Source organism: Pristis pectinata, chromosome 5, assembly GCF_009764475.1.
Source record: "Pristis pectinata isolate sPriPec2 chromosome 5, sPriPec2.1.pri, whole genome shotgun sequence".
Classification (NCBI taxonomy): Eukaryota; Metazoa; Chordata; class Chondrichthyes; order Rhinopristiformes; family Pristidae; genus Pristis; species Pristis pectinata.
The window spans coordinates 14,526,468-14,546,805 of record NC_067409.1 but is presented as its reverse complement, the minus strand read 5'-3'; the positions used below and the strand labels follow the sequence as shown (position 1 = coordinate 14,546,805).

The 20,338-nt window shown below is 44.4% G+C and overlaps 1 protein-coding gene across 5 annotated transcripts in view; it reads right to left on the bottom strand.

Annotated features, from left to right (window-relative positions):
- Window positions 1–20,338, bottom strand: part of dpp6a (dipeptidyl-peptidase 6a) — a 546,960-nt gene that overhangs the window by 153,721 nt on the left and 372,901 nt on the right. For all 5 annotated transcript variants that reach the window (XM_052015996.1, XM_052015997.1, XM_052015998.1 and 2 more), the window contains 2 exons: window positions 12,772–12,824; window positions 5,730–5,811 (listed from right to left, as the gene is read on the bottom strand). In XM_052015996.1, coding sequence (XP_051871956.1) covers window positions 5,730–5,811; window positions 12,772–12,824 — 135 coding nt within the window. The remainder of the gene's footprint in view (window positions 1–5,729; window positions 5,812–12,771; window positions 12,825–20,338) is intronic.

Below are 20,338 nucleotides of genomic sequence, written 5' to 3'. Positions count from 1 at the left end.
CTGATTGAATTCTTTGAGGACGTGACAAAGCACATCAATGAAGGTAGAGCAGTGGATGTGGTGTACATGGATTTTAGTAAGGCGTTTGATAAGGTTCCTCATGGAAGGCTTATTCAGAAAGTCAGGAGGCATGGGATTCAGGAAAACTTGGTTGTATGGATTCAGAGCTGGCTTGCCCGTAGAGGAAAGAGGGTGGTGGTAGATGGATCGTATTCTGCCTGGAGGTCGGTGACCAGTGGTGTTCAGCAGGGATCTGTTCTGGGACCCCTGCTCTTTGTGATTTTTATGAATGACTTGGATAAGGATGTGGAAGGGTGGGTTAGTAAGTTTGCTGATGATACAAAGGTTGGTGGTGTTGTGGATAGTGTAGAAGGTTGCTGTAGATTACAACAGGATATTGATAGAATGCAGAGCTGGGCTGAGAAGTGGCAGATGGAGTTCAACCCAGGCAAGTGTGAAGTGATACACTTCAAGAGATCAAATTCAAAGGCAGAATACAAGGTTAATGGCTGGACTCTTAGCAGTGTGGAGGGATCTTGGGGTCCACGTCCATAAATTCCTCAAGGTTGCCACGAAGGTCGATAGGGTTGTTAAGAAGGCATATGGAGTGTTGGTCTTCATTAGTCGGGGTATTGAGTTCAAGAGCTGTGCGGTGATGTTGCAGCTCTATAGAACTCTGGTCAGACCACACTTGGAGTATTGTGTTCAGTTCTGGTCACCTCATTGCAGGAAGGATGTGGAAGCTTTAGAGAGGTGCAGAGGAGATTTACCAGGATGTTGCCTGGATTGGAGAGCATGTCTTATGAGGATAGGTTGAGTGGGCTAGGGCTTTTCTCTTTGGAGAAAAGGAGGATGAGAGATGACGATAGAAGTGTACAAGGTGATAAGAGGCATAGATTGAGTGGACAGTCAGAGACTTTTTCCCAGGCCGACAATGGCTAACACGAGGGGACATAATTTTAAGGTGATTGGAGGAAGGTATCAGGGCGATGACAGGGGTAAGTTTTTTACACAGAGTGGTGGGTGCGTGGAACGCACTGCCGGCAGAGGTTGTGGGGCAGATACATTAGGGACATTTAAGAGACTCTAAGATAGACACATGAATGATAGGAAAATAGGGGCTATGTGGGAGGGAAGGATTAGATAGATCTTAGAGCAGGATAAAATGTCGGCACAACATTGTGGGCCGAAGGGCCTGTATTGTGCGGTAGTGTTCTATGTTCTATGTTCTGTGTACCACAAGGCTCAAGGACAGTTTCTGTTCTGCTGTTATAAGACTATTGAATGGTTCCCAAGAACAATAAGATGGACTCTTGACCTCACAATCTGGCTCGTTATGACCTTGCACCTAATTGTCTCCCTACAATGCACTCTCTCTATAGCTGTTATACTTTATTCTGTTATTGTTTTACCTTGCACTACCTCAATGCACAGTGTAATGAATTGATCTGTATGAACAGTATGCAAGACAAGTTTTTCACTGTATCTTGGTACAAGTGACAATAATAAACCAATTCCAATTCCATTCTTGGACTGACCCATATTTCTAAGGGGAAACATCCAGTCTGTCAAACCTTTTAAGAATTTTATAAGTTTCAATGAGATCTGTGCTCATTTTACCCAACTCTAGGGAATATTCTACTTAATATCATCTCATACGGCGGCTTTGTTCCATTGCCAGTAAGACAATGGGCACCTGTTTAGGCTGAGTGGCTACAATTTTCATGTCTTGTTTGATCCTGAATCAAGTTCCCAATCCTCATTCCTTACAAGCAGTAAATTGCTTATTCAAAGCTCAACAATGTTGTTGTTATATGAATATACAAAATGGATGTCTGGAATGTATTTATTACACATGTTGGATTGCAATGTGTCTTAAGATTGATTGTGGATATTGCTGAAGTTCTGATAAGCTCCACTTACAATAATGGGACAGAGGAGCTTCTCGCAGGGTTTTTATTCTTAGTCCAACAATGACATTTTCTACATAATTATTACTTCATATAAATTTGATGATGTCACTACATTCTTTGACCACCTGACTTTCAACATTCCTTTATGCAAATTCACCAAAAAGTTGCCTTCAGAAGGTGATGGTGAGCCACTTTCCAAAACCATTGCAGTCCCTCTCGTGAAGGAACTCTCACAGTGCTGTTGGGGAGGGAGTTCTGGGATTCAGACCCAGTTACAATGAAGGCCTATTGATGTATTTCCAAGTCAGGATGGATAGTGACTCAGTGGGGACCATTCAGATCATTGTGGTTCCCATGTGCCTGAAACCCCTGTTTATTTAGAAGTAGAGCTCATGGGTTTCGCCCTATGCCTCTCTGACTACTTATGGCTCTATGGCAATTGCTGTTGAAGAATCCTTAGTAATAGTGAGTTTGGAGCAGGTCACAGCACAAGTAATGTTGATTTATGTTCTGATAATCCCTGGGGAATGCGTAACATTGCAACTACTGTAAAGATGTGACTGCTTCCCATAGTTCATTTAACAATTATTGTTCAACAGCTCATGCTGGCTGTTTGTAGACAGATCAGCAGGCAGGTGTATTCAACCATCTTCCAAAATCACCTCAGGCCAGGAAGCTGAAAGAATGGAAAGGTTCTGTCCCTCAATTTCCTTTGATTATACTTGATACTGGCTTCCATGTGCAAAGCGGAAAATTGTTATTTGAAGCATCTGAGGTATTGGCTGGATGTGAAGCAGCAATGCCAAGCCACGGCAGAGAATGGATCATAAGTTGCATGTACATGTGATAGAGTCACAGTCAGAGAGCTATACAGCATGGAAAAGAGGCCCTTCGGCCCAATGCATCCATCTTGATCAAGTTGCCAAACTAAGCTCATCCAATTTGCTTGTGCTGCTAAACGTTTCCTATCCATGCATCTATCCAAATGCCTTTTAAATGTCATAATTTGTACCCGCCTGTACCATTTCCGCTGGCAGCTTGTTCCATATACTCACCACCCTCTGCGTGAAAAGATTGCCCCTCAGGTCCCTTTTAAATTTTTAAACCTATGCCTTCTAATTTTGGACTCCCCTATCCTGGGGGAAAGAATATCTATAACACCTCATGATTTTATAAACCTCTATAAGGTTACTACTCAGCCACCCATACTCCAGAGTAAAAATGTCCAAGCCTGTCCAGCCTCTCGTTGTAATTCAAACCCTCCAGGCCCAGTAACGCCCTCGTAAATCTTTTTTTGCGCCCTTTCCAGTGTAATGATATCTTTCCTATAGCAGGCCGCCCAGAACTATACGCAGTACTTCAAATATGGCCTTACCAACATCTTGTACAGCCGTAACATGATGTCCCAACTTCAGTACTCAATATCTGACCAATGAAGGCAAGCGTGCCAAACACCTTCTTCACATTCCTATCTACCTGTGTCGCCACTTTCAAGGAACTATGTACTTACACCCCTAGGTCTCTCTGTTCTCCAGCACTCCCCAGGGGCCTACCATTTACTGCTTAAGGCCTGCCCTGGTTTGTCTTAACAAAATGCAACACCTCACATTTATCTGAATTAAACTCTGTCTGCCATCCCTTGGCCCACTGGCCCAGTTGATCAAGATCCCTTTGTAATCTTAGACAACCTTCTTCACTGTCCACCATACCATCAACTTTAGTGTCATCCACAAATTTACTAACCATACCACCTACATTCTCATCCAAATTATTAATATAAATGAGAATGATGAGAATGCGATAGGATGAAGTCAATTAAAATCTTAGTTAAATGGATTCTGGTTTTAAAAATATGAACCATTCAGGTGTATCGTGAGATACTGTGAAAGGGCAGGCACGGTAGTGTAGCGGTTAGCGTAACGCTATTACAGCGCCAGCGACCCGGGTTCAATTCTGGCCACTGTCTGTAAGGAGGTTGTACGTTCTCCCCGTGTCTGCATGGGTTTCCTCCGGGTGCTCCAGTTTCCTCCCACATTCCAAAGACGTACAGATTAGGAAGTTGTGGACATGCTATGTTGGCGCCAGAAGCGTGGTGACACTTGCGGGCTGCCCCCAGAACACTCTATGCAAAAGATGCATTTTACTGTGTGTTTTGATGTACATGTGACTAATAAAGATCTTATCTTATCTTATCTTATCTTCATGCCATTGGGTTGTACGCTAAACAGTGATGAACTGGAGTACAGGAAGGAGATAGAGAGCTTAGTGGAATGGTGTCATGACAACAACGTTTCTCTCAATGTCAACAAAACAAAAGAGCTGGTCATTGACTTCAGGAATGGGGGTGGTGTACATGCACCTGGCTACATCAATGGTGTTGAGGTTGAGAGAGTTGAGAGCTTCAAGTTCCGAGGAGTGAAAATCACAAACAGCCTGTCCTGGTCAAATCATGTAGATGCCACGGCCAAGAAAGCTCACCAGCACCTCTACTTCCTCAGGAGGCTAAAGATATTCAGTTTGTCCCCTTTGACTCTCACCAACTTTTACCGATGCACCATAGAAAGCATCCTATCTGGATGTATCACGGCTTGGTACAGCAACTGCTCTGCCCAGGACCGCAAGAAACTACAGGGGGTTGTGGACACAACCCAGCACATCACGGACACCAGCCTCCCCTTCTTTACCTCTCGCTGTCTTGGTGAAGCAGCCAGCATAATCAAAGGCCCCAACCACCCGGGTCATTCTCTCTTCTCTCCTCTTCCATCGGGTAGAAGATACAGGAGGCTGAGGGCACGTACCACCAGACTTAAGGACAGTTTCTACCCCACTGTGATAAGACTATTGAATGATTCCCTTATACAATAAGATGGACTATGACCTCACGATCTACCTTGTTGTGATGCACCTTATTGCAATGCACTTTCTCTGTAGCTGTGACACTTTACTCTGTACTGTTATTGTTTTTACCTGTACTACATCAATGCACCCTGTACTCACTCAATGTAACTGCACTGTGTAATGAATTGACCTGTACGATTGGTATGCAAGACAAGTTTTTCACTGTACCACGGTACAAGTGACAATAATAAACCAATACCAATACCAATAGACACATGAATGATAGAGAAATGGAGGGCTATGTGGTAGGGAAGAGTTAGATAGATCTTAGAGCAGGATAAAATGTCGGCACAACATTGTGGGCCGAAGGACCCGTATTGTGCTGTTACGTTCTATGTTCTAGGTTATGTTTGTCATGTCTGTAATGTACTGTACTGTGCTGCTGCTGCAAAAACTAATTTTCATTGCATTTATAACCTGGGCATGTGTGCCTATGAGAATAAACTTGAACTTGAGCTTGAAAATGAACATTACAAAGCAAAAAATACCTGCATTCATATAAAAATTCTTGGCAAAATTTGTAATTTTTCAATCTGCCATTTTATCACAGAACCATGGGCATTTACAACCATGCAGTTGGTTATTTATGCCATCTGAAGATGAGATACCTTGGATAATCCCACTTCCCAGTGTTCAGTCCATAGCCCTGAAGGTTATAACATACCAAGTGATCACCCAGGTACATGTGGTAAGGGTTTTTACTTGCACGACACTTCACACCTGCACTTGCCCATGGGTAAAAGGGATTGTGATTATCTTCCCTCTACCAATTTAACGTCCTCTGGATTTTGACATCTCTGCTGAGGAAGTAGTTCCATCCTATCCAACTCTCTCATATTTGCATGCAGCTTAATTAAAACTCCCCTCAACTTTAATGCAAAGGGGCAAAAACACAAATGAAACAAAGTTTAGACTCACCAGTTGTTGACCTTGGACACCCCAGCCTGCATACTGCAACCGTGCATTCTTAACCTCTGGTGGGTTCAAAGCGAGATGTTCCCTGTTTTGAGGAATAAAGAGGTCAGAAGAACCAGGTTTCATAGAGTAGTTCTTTCAAAGTGAGCCATATACACAGGATAAGGCTCCTCAGACCACTGAACCCATAGCAACCATCAAGCACCCATTTATACCAATGCTGCCCTAATCCCATTTTATTCCCACATTCCCATCAATTCCCTCCAGATTTCACCACCCACCCTACACTACTATAGTGGCCAATTAACCAACCAACCAATCTGCATGCCTTTGGGACGTGGGAGGAAACAAGGCAACAAGCGGAAACCTACACAGTCACAGGGAGAACGTGCAAGCTCCACACAGACAGCACTCAAGGTCAGAATAAACCTGGACTGCTGGAGCTGTGAGATGACAGCTCTATTAGCTGCACCACTATGCCGCCCTTTATTCTGCACAGTGCCACCTAACACCACTCTTCTTTGGAGGGGGATGAGGGAATATTCAAAACCCACCATTTCAAAATCCCCAAACACCCATGAGTCACAGATGGAAGAGCAAAAGGTTTTGGTTAAAAGGAACCTTTTTAAAAAATTTATGGCTCCTTTTGCGAGGGTAACCTGGCTGATTTTTGTTTTTTTTTTGTTATAATTGTGTTCCTTCTTGTAAAAATTGTGTTTAATTTATGTTTTTTCTTGTGAATGCTGCTTGTATGATGCTACGTGCCTGTGATGCTGCTGCAAGCAAGTTCTTCATTGCACCTGCGCACACATGTACTTGTGCAGATGACAATAAACTTGACTTTGTGGACATGCTATGTTGGTGCCGGAAGTGTGGCGACACTTGTGGGCTGCCCCCAGAACACTCGACACAAAAGATGCATTTCACTATGTGTTTCGATGTACATGAGACTAATAAAGATCTTCTCTTATCTTATCTTCTGTTTCTACAGTCTCAACCAAGGACAAACCATCTTCTGTATGGCTCCACATTACACCCACCTCCCAAACATGTGCTTGTTGGTACGTAAAATTGCCCCTAGTGTACTCTTGACCGGTGGAACCTAGGGGAGAATTGACGGGAATGTGGGGAGAATAAAATAGGATTAGTGTTGGGTTGGCACAAATAGGTGATTGATGGTTGGCGTGGACTCGGTGGGCTGAAGGCCTGGTACGAGAGGCATAGATAAAGTAGGCAGCCCATATCTTTTACCCAGGATCGAAATGTCTAATCCTAGAGGGAATGCTGAGAGGGGCTAAGTTCAAAGGAGATGTACGGGGCAAGTTTTTTTTAATACACAGAGTGGTGGCTGCCTGGAATGTACTGCCAGGGGTGGTGGTGGAGGCAAATATGATAGAGACGTTCAAGAGGCTCTGAGTTAGGCACATGGATGTGCAGAGAATGGAAGGATATGGACACTGTGTAGGCAGAAGAGATTAGTTTAGTTAGGTGTTTAATTACTAGTTTAATTAGTTCAGCACAGCATCGTGGGCTGAAAAGCCTGTTCTGTGCTATACCGTTCTATGTTCTATGTTCTAAGTTTTGTGCCAGGTCTGAGGTTTCAATCTTCAAATACTCTTCCTCTCGTCATTGATGTCTGCCTTCACTGAGAGAGGTACCCAAAATATGGGGAGTGGTCCACATTTTCCAGGGTGTTGCAGTGGACATTATTTTTGGAGGACAGTGGGGTGCAGCAGAGCCAGGCTAGTAGATGATCCTCTTGCACGCTTGGGTGACGGACTTGATGATCTGAGCACGTGCAAACTGTCTGTACACTGCAGCTTGACTCCTGAAGTTCAGGTGACCTTGGTTCTGGAGTGTAATTGCTGTAGGATGAAGATTTCCCCATCAGTTCTGACCATTAGCTCCAATACCCCAGGAAGAATGTTGAAGATGAGGTCCAACTTTCGGTGAGAAAGATTGAGGAAGGTTTTCGGGCAATGACACAGACTTCTTTGACTGGAGTCTTCACTGAGATCCGTTCTGTTGCAGACCCATAGATTAGTATAATGGCTTGTGTACTGCCATGGAGCAAGTGTAAGATGGAGATGATTTTCACTGGCAGCCAAATTTTAAGAAGGTGCTTGACAGTACATCCCAATTGTGGAGTTAACGGTCACACATAGTGGTTGGTGCTGAAATTCACCACAGTTACTTGTTATACCACTGACAGAACCTCCCAAAGCCATGACCAGTATGAAGACCAAGGGCAGTAGGTACAATGGACGATCATCTCCTGTGGGATTCCCTCCAAATCCCATACTATCCTAACTTTAAGATATATCCATGTTCCTCCATTGTCACTGGATCTAACTCCTGGAACTCTCTACCCAACAGGGTTATGGAAGTACATTCACCAGAAGAACTTCAGCATGGCTCACCACCATCTTCCCAAGGGCAATTAGGAAAGGCGCAATAAATGTTGCCCTTGCCAGCGATACCTTGTAAAATATGAGTGAATAAAAAGAGTGCTGCTTGGTTTAATACTGTTCGTCACCACCAGGTGGCAGATCTTTCTCAATCTGTGCTTTCTCAAAACACACCTCTTTCTATCTGCTTTGGAAAGGTAATGGTAAGGAGCTGAGGACAGAGCTGAAGGCCGTCATTATTTGGATGTAGAATTGGTTAATGAGGAGGCCTCACCCCGAGAAGAGCCCGGAGACAAACAGGAAAGCTGGGGGTACGGTGACACCAACTGTAGAAGCTGTCATTGATTTATAATGTTCCTGGTATTCACTATTACTATTAAAAATATTAAACTATTAAAAATAAAGTAAAAAAAATCCAAATTAAATAAAAGTTAACTAAAGGAAGATAAAAACACTGGGAAATATGTAAAAAAACCAAAGGACTTTTGATCAAGTAACATATTATATTTTGCCTCTTAATCCTTTGCCCTTCAATCCTCAGGGTATGCAGTCTGATTTGGCATAATGTTGTGAACTCTCAGCAGGACCAGGCTCCAACTCTGGATTCCACTGAGAACCTGGCGGCAGATTTGGCCCAGTGGATCTACACACTGTAAGACCGGGTCTATCTAGCCTGACCCGGCTTGGAATAATGGACAAGATTCAGTGAGATCCAACCCAAGAAAAACTTCGGAAGATTGTCCCCACTTGAAGTGCAGGACTTATTCTCTACCCTCCTGCTTTCCCGTTGCAGCTCAAGGCTACAATTCTCCATCAATAAACTACCAGGGCCTCTCTGGAAATATTTCCAAGGATCACACTCTGGTAGAGTCATAGAGTCATAAAGCTATACAGCACAGAAACAGGCCCTTCAGCCCAACTCATCCATGCCGATGGAGATACCCATCTAAGCTACTCTCGTTTGCCCACATTTGGTCCATATCCCTCTAAACCTTTCCTACCCATGTACCTATAAAAATGTCTTTTAAATATTGTTATTGCACCCGCCTCAACCACTTCCTCCGGCAGCTTGTTCCATATTCTGACCACCCTCTGGGTGAAGAAGTCGCCCCTCAACTCCCTTTTAAACCTTTCTCCTCTCACCTTAAACCTCTGCCCTCTAGTTTTTTTCCATTTCCTTTCTCTGGGACAAAGACTGTTATGTATTCACCCTTCCAGACTACAGGTGTCAGACTTCAACTAATCTTGATGTCACCTGCACATGGACTAAGGGGAGTCCCTGAAAGTCCCAAGCTTGGCCACAAGCCCCACTTTGAGTTCTGTGGCACAAAGGCAGGCCTGCATTCCGGAGCCGAGAGTTTAGAACACAGTCCCCTGAGCTCCGTTACTTTCACAGGTTATGAGAACATTTGGATCAAACCCAGGAAGTTCCCTGTTATACTACAGAAACAAATGAAGCCCCCACCCCACCACGCTTCTTCTCTTCTTCCCTTTCCTAGCCTCTTTTTTTCTTCCTTTTTTTTCCATTCTCTCCTTACCTTTGATCCATCCCCCGGTGGATCTGCTCTCCCCTCCTCCCCTGCACCTGCCTGTCACTATCTCTTACCTGCATCTACCTATCACCACCTTGTGTCCACCCAGCCTCCCCTCTTCTGTCCACCTATCACTGCTCTGCTTTTCCCTCCTATTTACTGGGCTTCCCCTTTTCCTATCTTCAGTCCTGAAGAAGGGTCCTGACCTGAGACGTTGACCGCCTGCTTTTCTCCACGGATGCTGCCTGGCCTGCTGAGTTCCTCTAGCATCATTGTGTTTTTTCACCCTGTTATACCACGGTGCTCAGCAGGTGGCACATTGCTACCGCTAACACAAATGCTGCCTCACAGCCCCAGTGACCTGGGTTCAATCCTTTGCACACTCTCCCTGTGATTGCATGGCCTTCCTCTGGGTGCTCTGGTTTCCTCCCACAGATGCTGAGGTTGGTAAGTTAATTGGCTGCTGTAGGTTGCCGCTGACATGTAGCAGCTCTTAGCAGTGTGGAGGAACAGAGGGATCTTGGGGTCTACATCCATCAATCCCTCAAGGTTGCTGTGCAGGTCGATAGGGTTGTTAAGACGGCATATGGTGTGTTGGCCTTCATTAGTTGGGGGATTGAGTTCAAGAGCCACGAGGTGATGTTGCAGCTCTATAGAACTCTGGTTAGACCACACTTGGAGTATTGTGTTCAGTTCTGGTCGCCTCACTGCAGGAAGGATGTGGAAGCTTGAGAGAGGGTGCAGAGGAGATTTACCAGGATGTTGCCTGGATTGGAGAGCATGTCTTACGAGGATAGGTTGAGTGGGCTAGGGCTTTTCTCTTTGGAGAGAAGGAGGATGAGAGGTGACCTGATAGAGGTGTACAAGATGATAAGAGGCATAGATCGAGAGCACAGTCAGAGACTTTTTCCCAGGGCAACAATGGCTAACATGAGGGGACATAATTTTAAGGTGATTGGAGGAAGGTATAAGGGTGATGTCAGGGGTAAGTTTTTTACACAGAGAGTGGTGGGTGCATGGAACGCACCACCGGCTGAGGTTGTGGAGGCAGATACATTAGGGACACATGAATGATAGAGAAATGGAGGGCTATGTGGGAGCGAAGGAGTAGCTAGATCTTAGAGCAGGATAAAATGTCAGCACAACATTGTGGGCCGAAGGGCCTGTACTGTGCTGTAATGTTCTATGTTCTACGTAGGTGAGTGGTAGAATCTGAGGAGAGTTGATGGGAATGTGGGGAGATGGATTCGGTGAACTGAAATGGCCAGCTTCTATGTTGTAAGGAAACATGGAACGTAATCACAGTTATGGGCAGCTATTCTAATTGGCTCTTTCTTCCCTGTGGTGGACCTCTCCAACCAGTTTGGCCACCATCTCATTCCCATCCTGCTCACCCTGCTACCACCATCCTCAATGTCTCCCAGCAGAGCAGTCACTCCAGAACGGTCACTCAATTGCATGCAACACATTTGTCAGCTATGGCCCCAAAGCACAATGAAGCAGATACTGAACAATGGAAATAAACCTCCAGAAAATGCTGGGAATTTTCGGCTGGTCAGGAGAATTCTCTCTCCACGAATACTGCCTGACCTGCTAAGTATTCCCAGCATTTTCTGTTCTTATGTCAGCCATGGCATTGTGGATGATAGCACTGAACTTCTGGCTTGGAATAGTTGGCTGATAACTCGTTCCTTTCTGAAGGACTGATGATGAAATCCAAATGAAGTACTTTTAGTAATTTTTAACAGGGGCAACATTGCAGGCAATTCACCAACAGCAATCTCCCAGAAACTCAGAGATTTTGTGTTTCAGATGCTGGAAATCTGAAATAAAAACAGGAAATGCTGGAAATACTCAGCAGGTCAGGCAGCATCTGTGGAAAGAGAAACAGTTAACGTTTCAGGTCCAACTTCTTTTTCTCTCTTTGGTTCCCTTTGTCAGAACTGGGAGAGAGAGAAAAAACAAATTGTTTTTTTAGCAGGAGGGAGGTTGAGTAGGTACAACAAAGCAAATATCTCTGATCATGGGAGTCCAAACCACAAACAGTGTTCTGGGCTTTTTTTATCTCCACCATTCACCCAGTTGGTCTCATCCTATCAGAGATAGTTCCCTTGTTCTCCCCATCCCTCCCCCACCATCTCTTACAACTGAAAACAAACTTGTTTTACTCTTTTTCCCTTTTCTAACAAAGGGTCTCAGACCTGAAATATTAACTCTGCCTCTCGTTCCATGGACACTGCCTGACCTGCTGAGTGTTTCCAGCATTTTCTGCTTATAGGTCATCTTTTTGGTTGAGAAATATCAGCTAGAGTACTTGGAAGACTCATCTGTGGTCAGTGCTCTGGGGTCATTCACCCCCACCCAAGAAGGCCAATGGACCTTAGTTTAAACCTCATCTGAAAGGCAATCTCTCTCATAGCACTGCATCTGTCAATGCCACACTCAAGTGTCAACATTGATCATATTCGCCTTCTGGGTCTGGTTGTCAACCTACAACCTTCTGACTCTGTAGCAAGAAGAACCAGGGCTTGTGCTACATCAATTCATGTCACTTTTACAGAAGGTGACCCAGCATGGACACTGGAATACAAAGCATGTGTCCTTTTGTGCTGAATATATGCATTTACCTCCAAACTGTCATTCCAAAGTTATTTAACTGTCTAAACCTGACGTGATCTAACTTTTGAAACAAGCATCACAATTGTTGCAGGTCACAATCTAAGTCTGACACAATATTAGCATGAGGAACTTTAACTGGAATTGCCTCAATTTTGGGTCCCAGTTTTATTTGTCTACCTGCACTGCACTTTCTCTGTAACTGTAACACTATATTCTGCATTCTGTTATTGTTTTTCTCTTTGTACTACCTCGATGTACTGATGTTTTGGAACGATCTGTCTAGATGGCATGCAAACAAAGTTTTTCACTGTATCTCAGTACATGTGACAATAATAGACCAATAACCAATTGCTTACCTGACACTATGGCCAACAGTGCAGCTGCCACAATACTGCAGGTAGCTTTAGGTGAGTCTATTAAACTGTCGCTGTGAAAAACTAATCCATTTACACTATCAGAAATTTACCAGTGAAGTAATTCACTTACCATGTGTGTAGATTACACAGTGTGTATTGGGCAGTGAAGGAATGGCGGTGAGTCTGTAAAAAAAAACAGAGGCACATTAATGCATTGGTGACCACTAATTCACAGCTGCCCTGTGTACAGTATAACAGCCCCTACGGTCAGCAAAAGGACAGTTGTGAGGAGTATAGGGTCTCCCTGAGTTATGAATGACTTGATTTACTGAAATCCGACTTCTCAGATACATTTTTAAAGCTTTTTCAAGCTGGTAGTAACAACAATAAAATGTTTCACAGAATTCATTAATAACTTGATACAGTATATATTCCATTAATTTAATTACAGGTAATGTTAGGGTGATTATTTAATGAAATGAAAGAATTATAATGAGTGTATGTAGAGCAATAGGAAATGGGTTACTATAGAAAGTAAATGTTTTGGACATGGTGAAGCCAGCTTTTAGACAGTTCTCAGGAACAGAATCCTTACACAACCTGGGGACTGCTCGTCCATAAATCCATGCTTTACATATTCATTCTAGGGGTTTGGATGTCATTGGTGCTTGCTGCCCATCGCCCAGTTACCCCTAAACTGACCTTGTCAGGCAGTTCAAAAGTAAGCAATAACACTGTGGGCCTGGAGTTACATTTACGCCAGGTGGGACGAGAATAGTAGAGCAAAGGAGAGAAATAACTGTCAAACTTGTGGTGTTTTGCTCACCAATAATAACACCACATTTCCCTCCACACTTAATTCATCTACATTTCCCAAATGAACACCAATGGCATTCGAACTCAGGGGACTTTGCAGACTATTCAGCTAAATATGTCCATACTGTCTGAAAATGGACTTTAGTTTCATCCAGCTTCCCAGCTCTTGACCCACAGCCCTGCAGGCCACCCCTATTCAAGTGCTGAACCAGATACTTTTTTAATGTGGCAAGGGTTTCTCCCTCCATCACCTGTTCATGAGTTCCCAGACCCCCAACAATTGTTGAATGATCTAATTTTTTTCTCAATTCTTCTCTAATTCTTCCATCGATTAACCTCAGTTCTTGCCTCCTGGTTACTGACCTCTCTACTGAGGGAGATATTTCCTTTCTGTTCACCGTCAGGCCCCTCACAATTTTATACATCCCAATTAGATTTCCTCCCAGCCTCCTTTCTTCCAAAGGAAACAACCCCACCTCGACATTTTCTCCTTATAACTATAATTCCCCGTCGCTGGCACCATCGTCATAAATCTCCTATCCTCCCTCCTCCTCCACTTCTATCACATCCTTCCTGCAGTATGGTGACAGAACTGCGCACGGTTCTCCAGCCACGGCCCAGCTAATAGAGTCAGAGTTGCAGAGTTGTGGAGGATACTGCTGCAGGGTTTCGACCCGAAACGTCAACAATCCCCCCCCCCCCCCCCCCCCACAGATGCTGCTCGACCCGCTGAGTTCCTCCAGCAGTTTGGTTGTTGCTCCAGATTCCAGCATCTGCAGTGTATTCAATGAATAAGGGGTGTAGGAGGCAAGGATGGAGCATAGGGTACAGCTCTCCCCACCATCAAGGACATATACAAGAGGCGATGTCTCAGGAAGGCAACATCCATCATCAAGGACCCCACCATCTGGGCCATGCCCTCTTCTCATTGCCACCATCAGGCAGGAGGTACAGGAGCCTGAAGACCCACACAAGGTTCAACAACAGCTTCTTCCTCACCATTGAGAGGTTCTTGAACTGACCTGAAAAACCCTAATTCTACCTCAGACTATATTTCCCTCAACTTGCACTCATGTCATATTATTTTTTGTTTATTGTGTCGTGTATGTTATGTATAATTTACGTTACTTTAAGTTTATGTAATTTATGTTTGTCATGTTTGTAATTTACTGTGCTGCTGCCGCAAAAAGCTAATTTTCATGGCATTTATACCCTGGGCGCATTTGCCTATGACAATAAACTTGAACTTTTGGGTCAGATGGCTTTCTGTGTGTAAATGTTATGCAAGGTTTCCTAGATCATGCTCTGTTAGTACATTGGACATTGTGGATGGACGGGGGTTAAATAAATTCCCACCAGTTTTGACTAGCCCCAGATTCCTTATTCATGGTTCAATGGGTCATACTAGAGACCACCTTGTTCATTACGTACAGGCAGCATATATACTTACTGAGAACCAGACAAGTGCATTAATTATACTATTTAATGAGCATTGGCAAGCAAGTGAAATAATTATCTCTGTTTCATTTGGTTTGTAAATAAGATGCATAAGAGCATAATTGGCACATAATTACACCATCCTGTGGTTTGTTATAGGATCTGTAAAAATAGAACAGGTTAAATGTCCGCTACAAGGACTCTGTTTAACCTATTTGTATAAAATTCCTCCTCAAACTATTTCGGCACAACTGAGGACGAGATATTTGCAGATTGCCATCATGGACGAGTTAGGCCGAAGAGCCTGTTTCTGTGCTGTATTACTCTGTGACTCTAGGCTCAACCACCTACACCACTTGGCAACTGCCTGCTGCTGAAGGAAAATATTCTCTTTCCTGATGATTCGTCTCCATTTTGATTGGAACAAAGGCCAGGAATTCCCATGACTCAGTGAGTGCATTACATTTTTTCAATGTTTTGAGAATATCCTTGAAATGTTATCTTTGTCTTGGAAACCTTTTGCCATGAAGGAACTCCTAGTGCCTGATCCAGGAGTCTGCTGTTGGGCATGGGAATGATGCCACCGACCCATCAGAGCTGGCTGATATAATCCAAGCCCCAATGATGGGAATGTTGGCTTGGGAGAGGACACAGGCATCGGCATGTCTGTACTGCTGGTGGATTTGGAGGACATTGCAGAGACATCAGTGGCGGTACCTCTCCTGTGCTTTGAGGTATCTGTTGTAGGAAGTCCATGTCTCTGAAGTATATAGAACAGAGAACATAGAACATTCCAGCACAGTACAGACCTTTTGGCCCACAATGCTGTGCCGACATCTTATCCTGCTCTAAAATCCATCTAACCCTTCCCTCCTACATAGCCCTCCATATCTCTATCATTCATGTGTCTATCTAAGAGTCTCTTAAATGTCCCGAATGTAACTGCCCCCACAACCTCTGCCGGCAGTGCGTTCCACACACCCACCACTTTCTGTGTAAAGAACTTACCCCTGACATCCCTCTTATACCTTCCTCCAATCACCTTAAAATGATGCCCCCTTGTGTTAGCCATTCTCGTCCTGGGACAAATTCTCTGACTGTCCACTCGATCTATGCCGCTTATCATCTTGTACATATAGGAAGGCAATTATCACTGCTGCCCAGTGGACTGAGAGATTAGTGTCAGGTTTGAGGTCTTTGACACTCAGAAAGCCACTGGAGCTGGTACTGAATTTTGTCATCGGTGTCTGGCTTTGCTGAAAGGTGGCTCTCAAAGATGGAAAACCTCCCTGTATCCCCGTGACTGTGTGGCCAGATACAGTGCCAGCTCGATCCGTAAGTTCGCCGATGATGCCACTCTTATCGGACGGGTCAACATCAACGATGAGATGGAATACAGGAAAGAGATTGCCGACTTTGTGACATGGTATCAGAACAACAACGTTATTCTGAACAATGTCAGAATAACAACCTTAATGTTAGCAAGGCGAAAGAGACGGTCATTGACCTAAGGAAGCGGTGGTGGGAGGATGACGTGGGTGAACACAACCCTGTCCTCATCAATGGAGCTGCTGCAGATATGGTCGACGGCTTCAAGTTCCTTAGCATCCATATCACCAGCAACCTCTCCTGGTCCCTCCACACTGCTGCAGTGATCAGAATCAGGTTTATTGTCACTGACATATGTTGTGAAATTTGTTGTTTTGCAGCAGCAGTACAGTGTAAGACATAAAAATTACTGCATTACAAATAAATATATAAATAAATAACCAGATAAATAAATAAATAGATAGATAGATAGTGCAAAAGAGGAATAACGAGGTAATGTTCATGGACCGTTCAGAAATCTGATGGTGGAGGGGAAGAAGCTGTTCCTGAAACGTTGAGTGTGGGTCTTCAGGCTCCTGTACCTCCTCCTGTTCCAGATGGTGAGGGTCCTTAGGGATTGATGCCGCCTCCTTGAGGCACCATCTCTTGAAGATGTCCTTGATGGCGGGGAGGGTTGTGCCCATGATGGAGCTGGCTGAGTCTACAACCCTCTGCAGCCTTTTTTGATCCTGCACATTGGAGCCTCCATACCAGGCTGTGATGCAACCAGTCAGAATGCTCTCCACCGTACATCTACAGAAATTTGCAAGATTCTTTGGTGACATACCAAATCTCCTCAAACCCCTAATGAAGTAGACCCACTGACATGCCTTCTTCGTGATTGTATCAGTGTGTTGGGCCCCAGATAGATCCTCTGAGATGTTCACGCCCAAGAACTTGAAGCTGCTCTGCCCTTCCATCGCTGACCCCTCAACGAGGACTGGTGTGTGTTATCCAAACTTCCCCTTCCTGAAGTCCACAATCAATTCCTTGGTCTTGCTGACGTTGAGAGCGAGGTTGTTGTTGCAACACCACTCAGCCAGCCGATCTCTCTCACTCCTGTACGCCTACTAACTCACTCCTGTACGTTCTTTTCCAAGAAGGTGCATTAGCATATTTACATTCTTCGGTGTCTGATCACCAGGATTCATGAAGTTAGTCCACAAGGATTCCTCAAACATCTCCAGGTGCACCATAGAATGTATTCTGAGCCTAGTAATGGCAGCTGCTCTGTTCTTGACCAACTGAACCTGCAGAGAGTGCTCAACACAGCCCAGTCCATCACAGACTCATTTCCTTCCATCTGGTCCATCTTCACAGTGCTTTGCCTCAGGAAGGCTGACAGTCTGGTCGAGGATGCCTGCCACCCTGGCTATTCCCTTTTCTCTCCTCTACCTTTCAGGAGAAGATACAGGAGTTTTAAAGCCTGGACATCAAGACTTACGAACAGCTTTTTCCCCACTGCCATCAGACTTCTGAACCAATCACCTCTTTCACACCCCCTTCCCTGTGGTGCTGCTACGTTCTTGAACATTTAACTCTACCTCTCTTGGTTATTCTGCTTTTGTCACTTTAGGATTGTTTTTGCACTACGACAAACTGCACTACAAATCTTTGCATCATTCTGCTGTTTTGCACTCATCATGTGAACAAGGAATTTCATTGCACCCTGGTGTATATGACAATAAGTTAATCTAGTCTGATCTAACACTTTACATTTTCTTGGCTTTTGACATAGAACATAGAACATTACAGCGCAGTACAGGCCCTTCAGCCCACAATGTTGTGCCGACATTTTATCCTGCTCTAAGATCTTTCTAACCCTTCCTTCCCACATAGACCTCCATTTCTCTAAAAGTCTCTGACTGTCCACTCGATCTATGTCTCTTATCATCTTGTACACCTCGATCAAGTCACCTGTCATTCTCCTTCTCTCCAAAGAGAAAAGCCCGAGCTCACTCAACCTATCCTCATAAGACATGCTCTCCAATCCAGGCAACATCCTGGTAAATCTCCTCTGCACCATCTCTAAATCTTCCACATCTTTCCTACAATGAGATGACCAGAAGTGAACACAATGCTCCAAGTGTGGTATAACCAGAGTTCTATAGAGCTGCAACATGGAGTAGTCCCATTCCTTACGTCGACATGGAGCATTATTGCCAGGGGGCCAATGACTCCCACTCAGTTCCGAGAGTGAAGCGATGAGGAAGAGGGTACGATTTCTCTCAAACTCACCAACACAGAGCATTGGGTCACAAATGATAAAACATTACCATCAGCTAAAAACAGAACAGGACCATCTGCAGCTCCTTATGTTACAGCAGTCAGAGCCAGTAAAAATAGCAGTCAGAGATGTCACAATCTATTGAATTTAGCTTCTAGAAACACTTCCAGCACAACAACTATTCTTCAAATGTGTGCTACGTCACACAGCCAGATGCTGACTGACGTTACCATGGGTACTAGCTTATTGCATTCAATGGTAAATTGAGAACTGCTTCTATTTAGGATAAGTTGTGGTCAGTGCAAAAACAGAGGTGATGCTTCCAGCTGCTCTCAGCACCACTGAATGCAATGGATTGAAATGTATCAGTGACCATTTACAGAACCGTTTCCTTGCTCAGAACTGGAGGCAGTGACGATGGCTCTTAACTTTCCTGATATTTGTTATTCTTACTTTTTTTGTACACTTTCCAAGGATCAGAATCAGAATCAGAATTGGATTTATTATCACTGACTTATATGACGTGACATTTGTTGTTTTGCGGCAGCAGTACAGTAAAAAGACATAAAATTAGGAAAATAAATAAAGGAATAATGAGGTAGTGTTCATGGGTTCATGGATTGTTCAGAAATCTGATGGTGGAGGGGAAGAAGCTATTCCTGAATTATTGCGTGTGGGTCTTCAGGGTCCTGTATCTCCTCCCCGATGGTAGTAACGAGAAGAGGGCATGTCCTCGATGGTGAGGGTACTCAGTGATGGATGCCGCTTTCTTGAGGCACCGCCTCTTGAAGATGTCCTCGATGGTGGGGAGGGTTGTGTCTGTGATGGAGCTGGCTGAGTCAACAACCTTCTGCAGCCTCTTGCGATCCTGTGCATTGGAGCCTCCATACCAGGCTGTGATGCAACCAGTCAGAATGCTCTCCACCGTATTTCTATGGAAATCTGCAAGAGTCTTTGGTGACATACCAAATCTCCTCAAAACTCTTAACGAAGTAGAGCCACTGGAGTGCCTCCCTTGTCAGGATGCAGATGCTCCTGACAAGAGCTAGTGGTGGGGAGGCACTGCCTTGATGATGACCAAATTGCCTGCCGACAGTAGCTTCCTGCTCAACGAATGTTCAATTTACAAAGCTATTTTTCACCATAGCAAGTAGAGTCCTAGGGTCATACACCACAGAAAGAGGCCATTTCCCCTACCATGTCCATGCTGACTTGTGGGCACCCATCTATATTAATCCTATCTTCCTGCACTTCTGTGCATTTGAACTTGCACTGAGATTACTGGCATGCATTTTCTCCAGCTTTTTCAATTTACAAATTTTCTGAATGATGGAGACACAAGAGACTGCAGATGCTGGAACCTGGAGCAACACACAGTCTGCAAGAGGAACTCAGCGGGTCAGGCAGCATCTGTGGAGGGAAGTGGAAAGTTGACGTTTTGGGTCGAGACTCTTCATCCAGTCCAGATGAAGGGTCTCGGCCTGAAACATCAACTGTCCATTTCTATCCATGGGTGCTGCCTCACCAGCTGAGTTTCTCCAGCGCTTTGTGTGCTTTTCCAATGTTTTCCAGGGATGCATCACTTTTTTAATCAAGGAATATCTGTCAAAAACAGAACTTTTGGTCTAGAATTACATACAGGCCAGACTGGGTAAAGATGGCAGATTCTCTTTCCAGAAGAGCTTTAATGAACCAGGTGGGTTTTTGCAACCACACTCTCTGCCAAAGCCTACAGAGATGGGGAATCAATTGAAGATTACAAAGCACACTGTAACATGGGTTTGTGGGACAGAGAACCATAGGGGTAAGATGAAGTTTGAGTGGAGATGAGCCATGGCAAAGTTTGAGA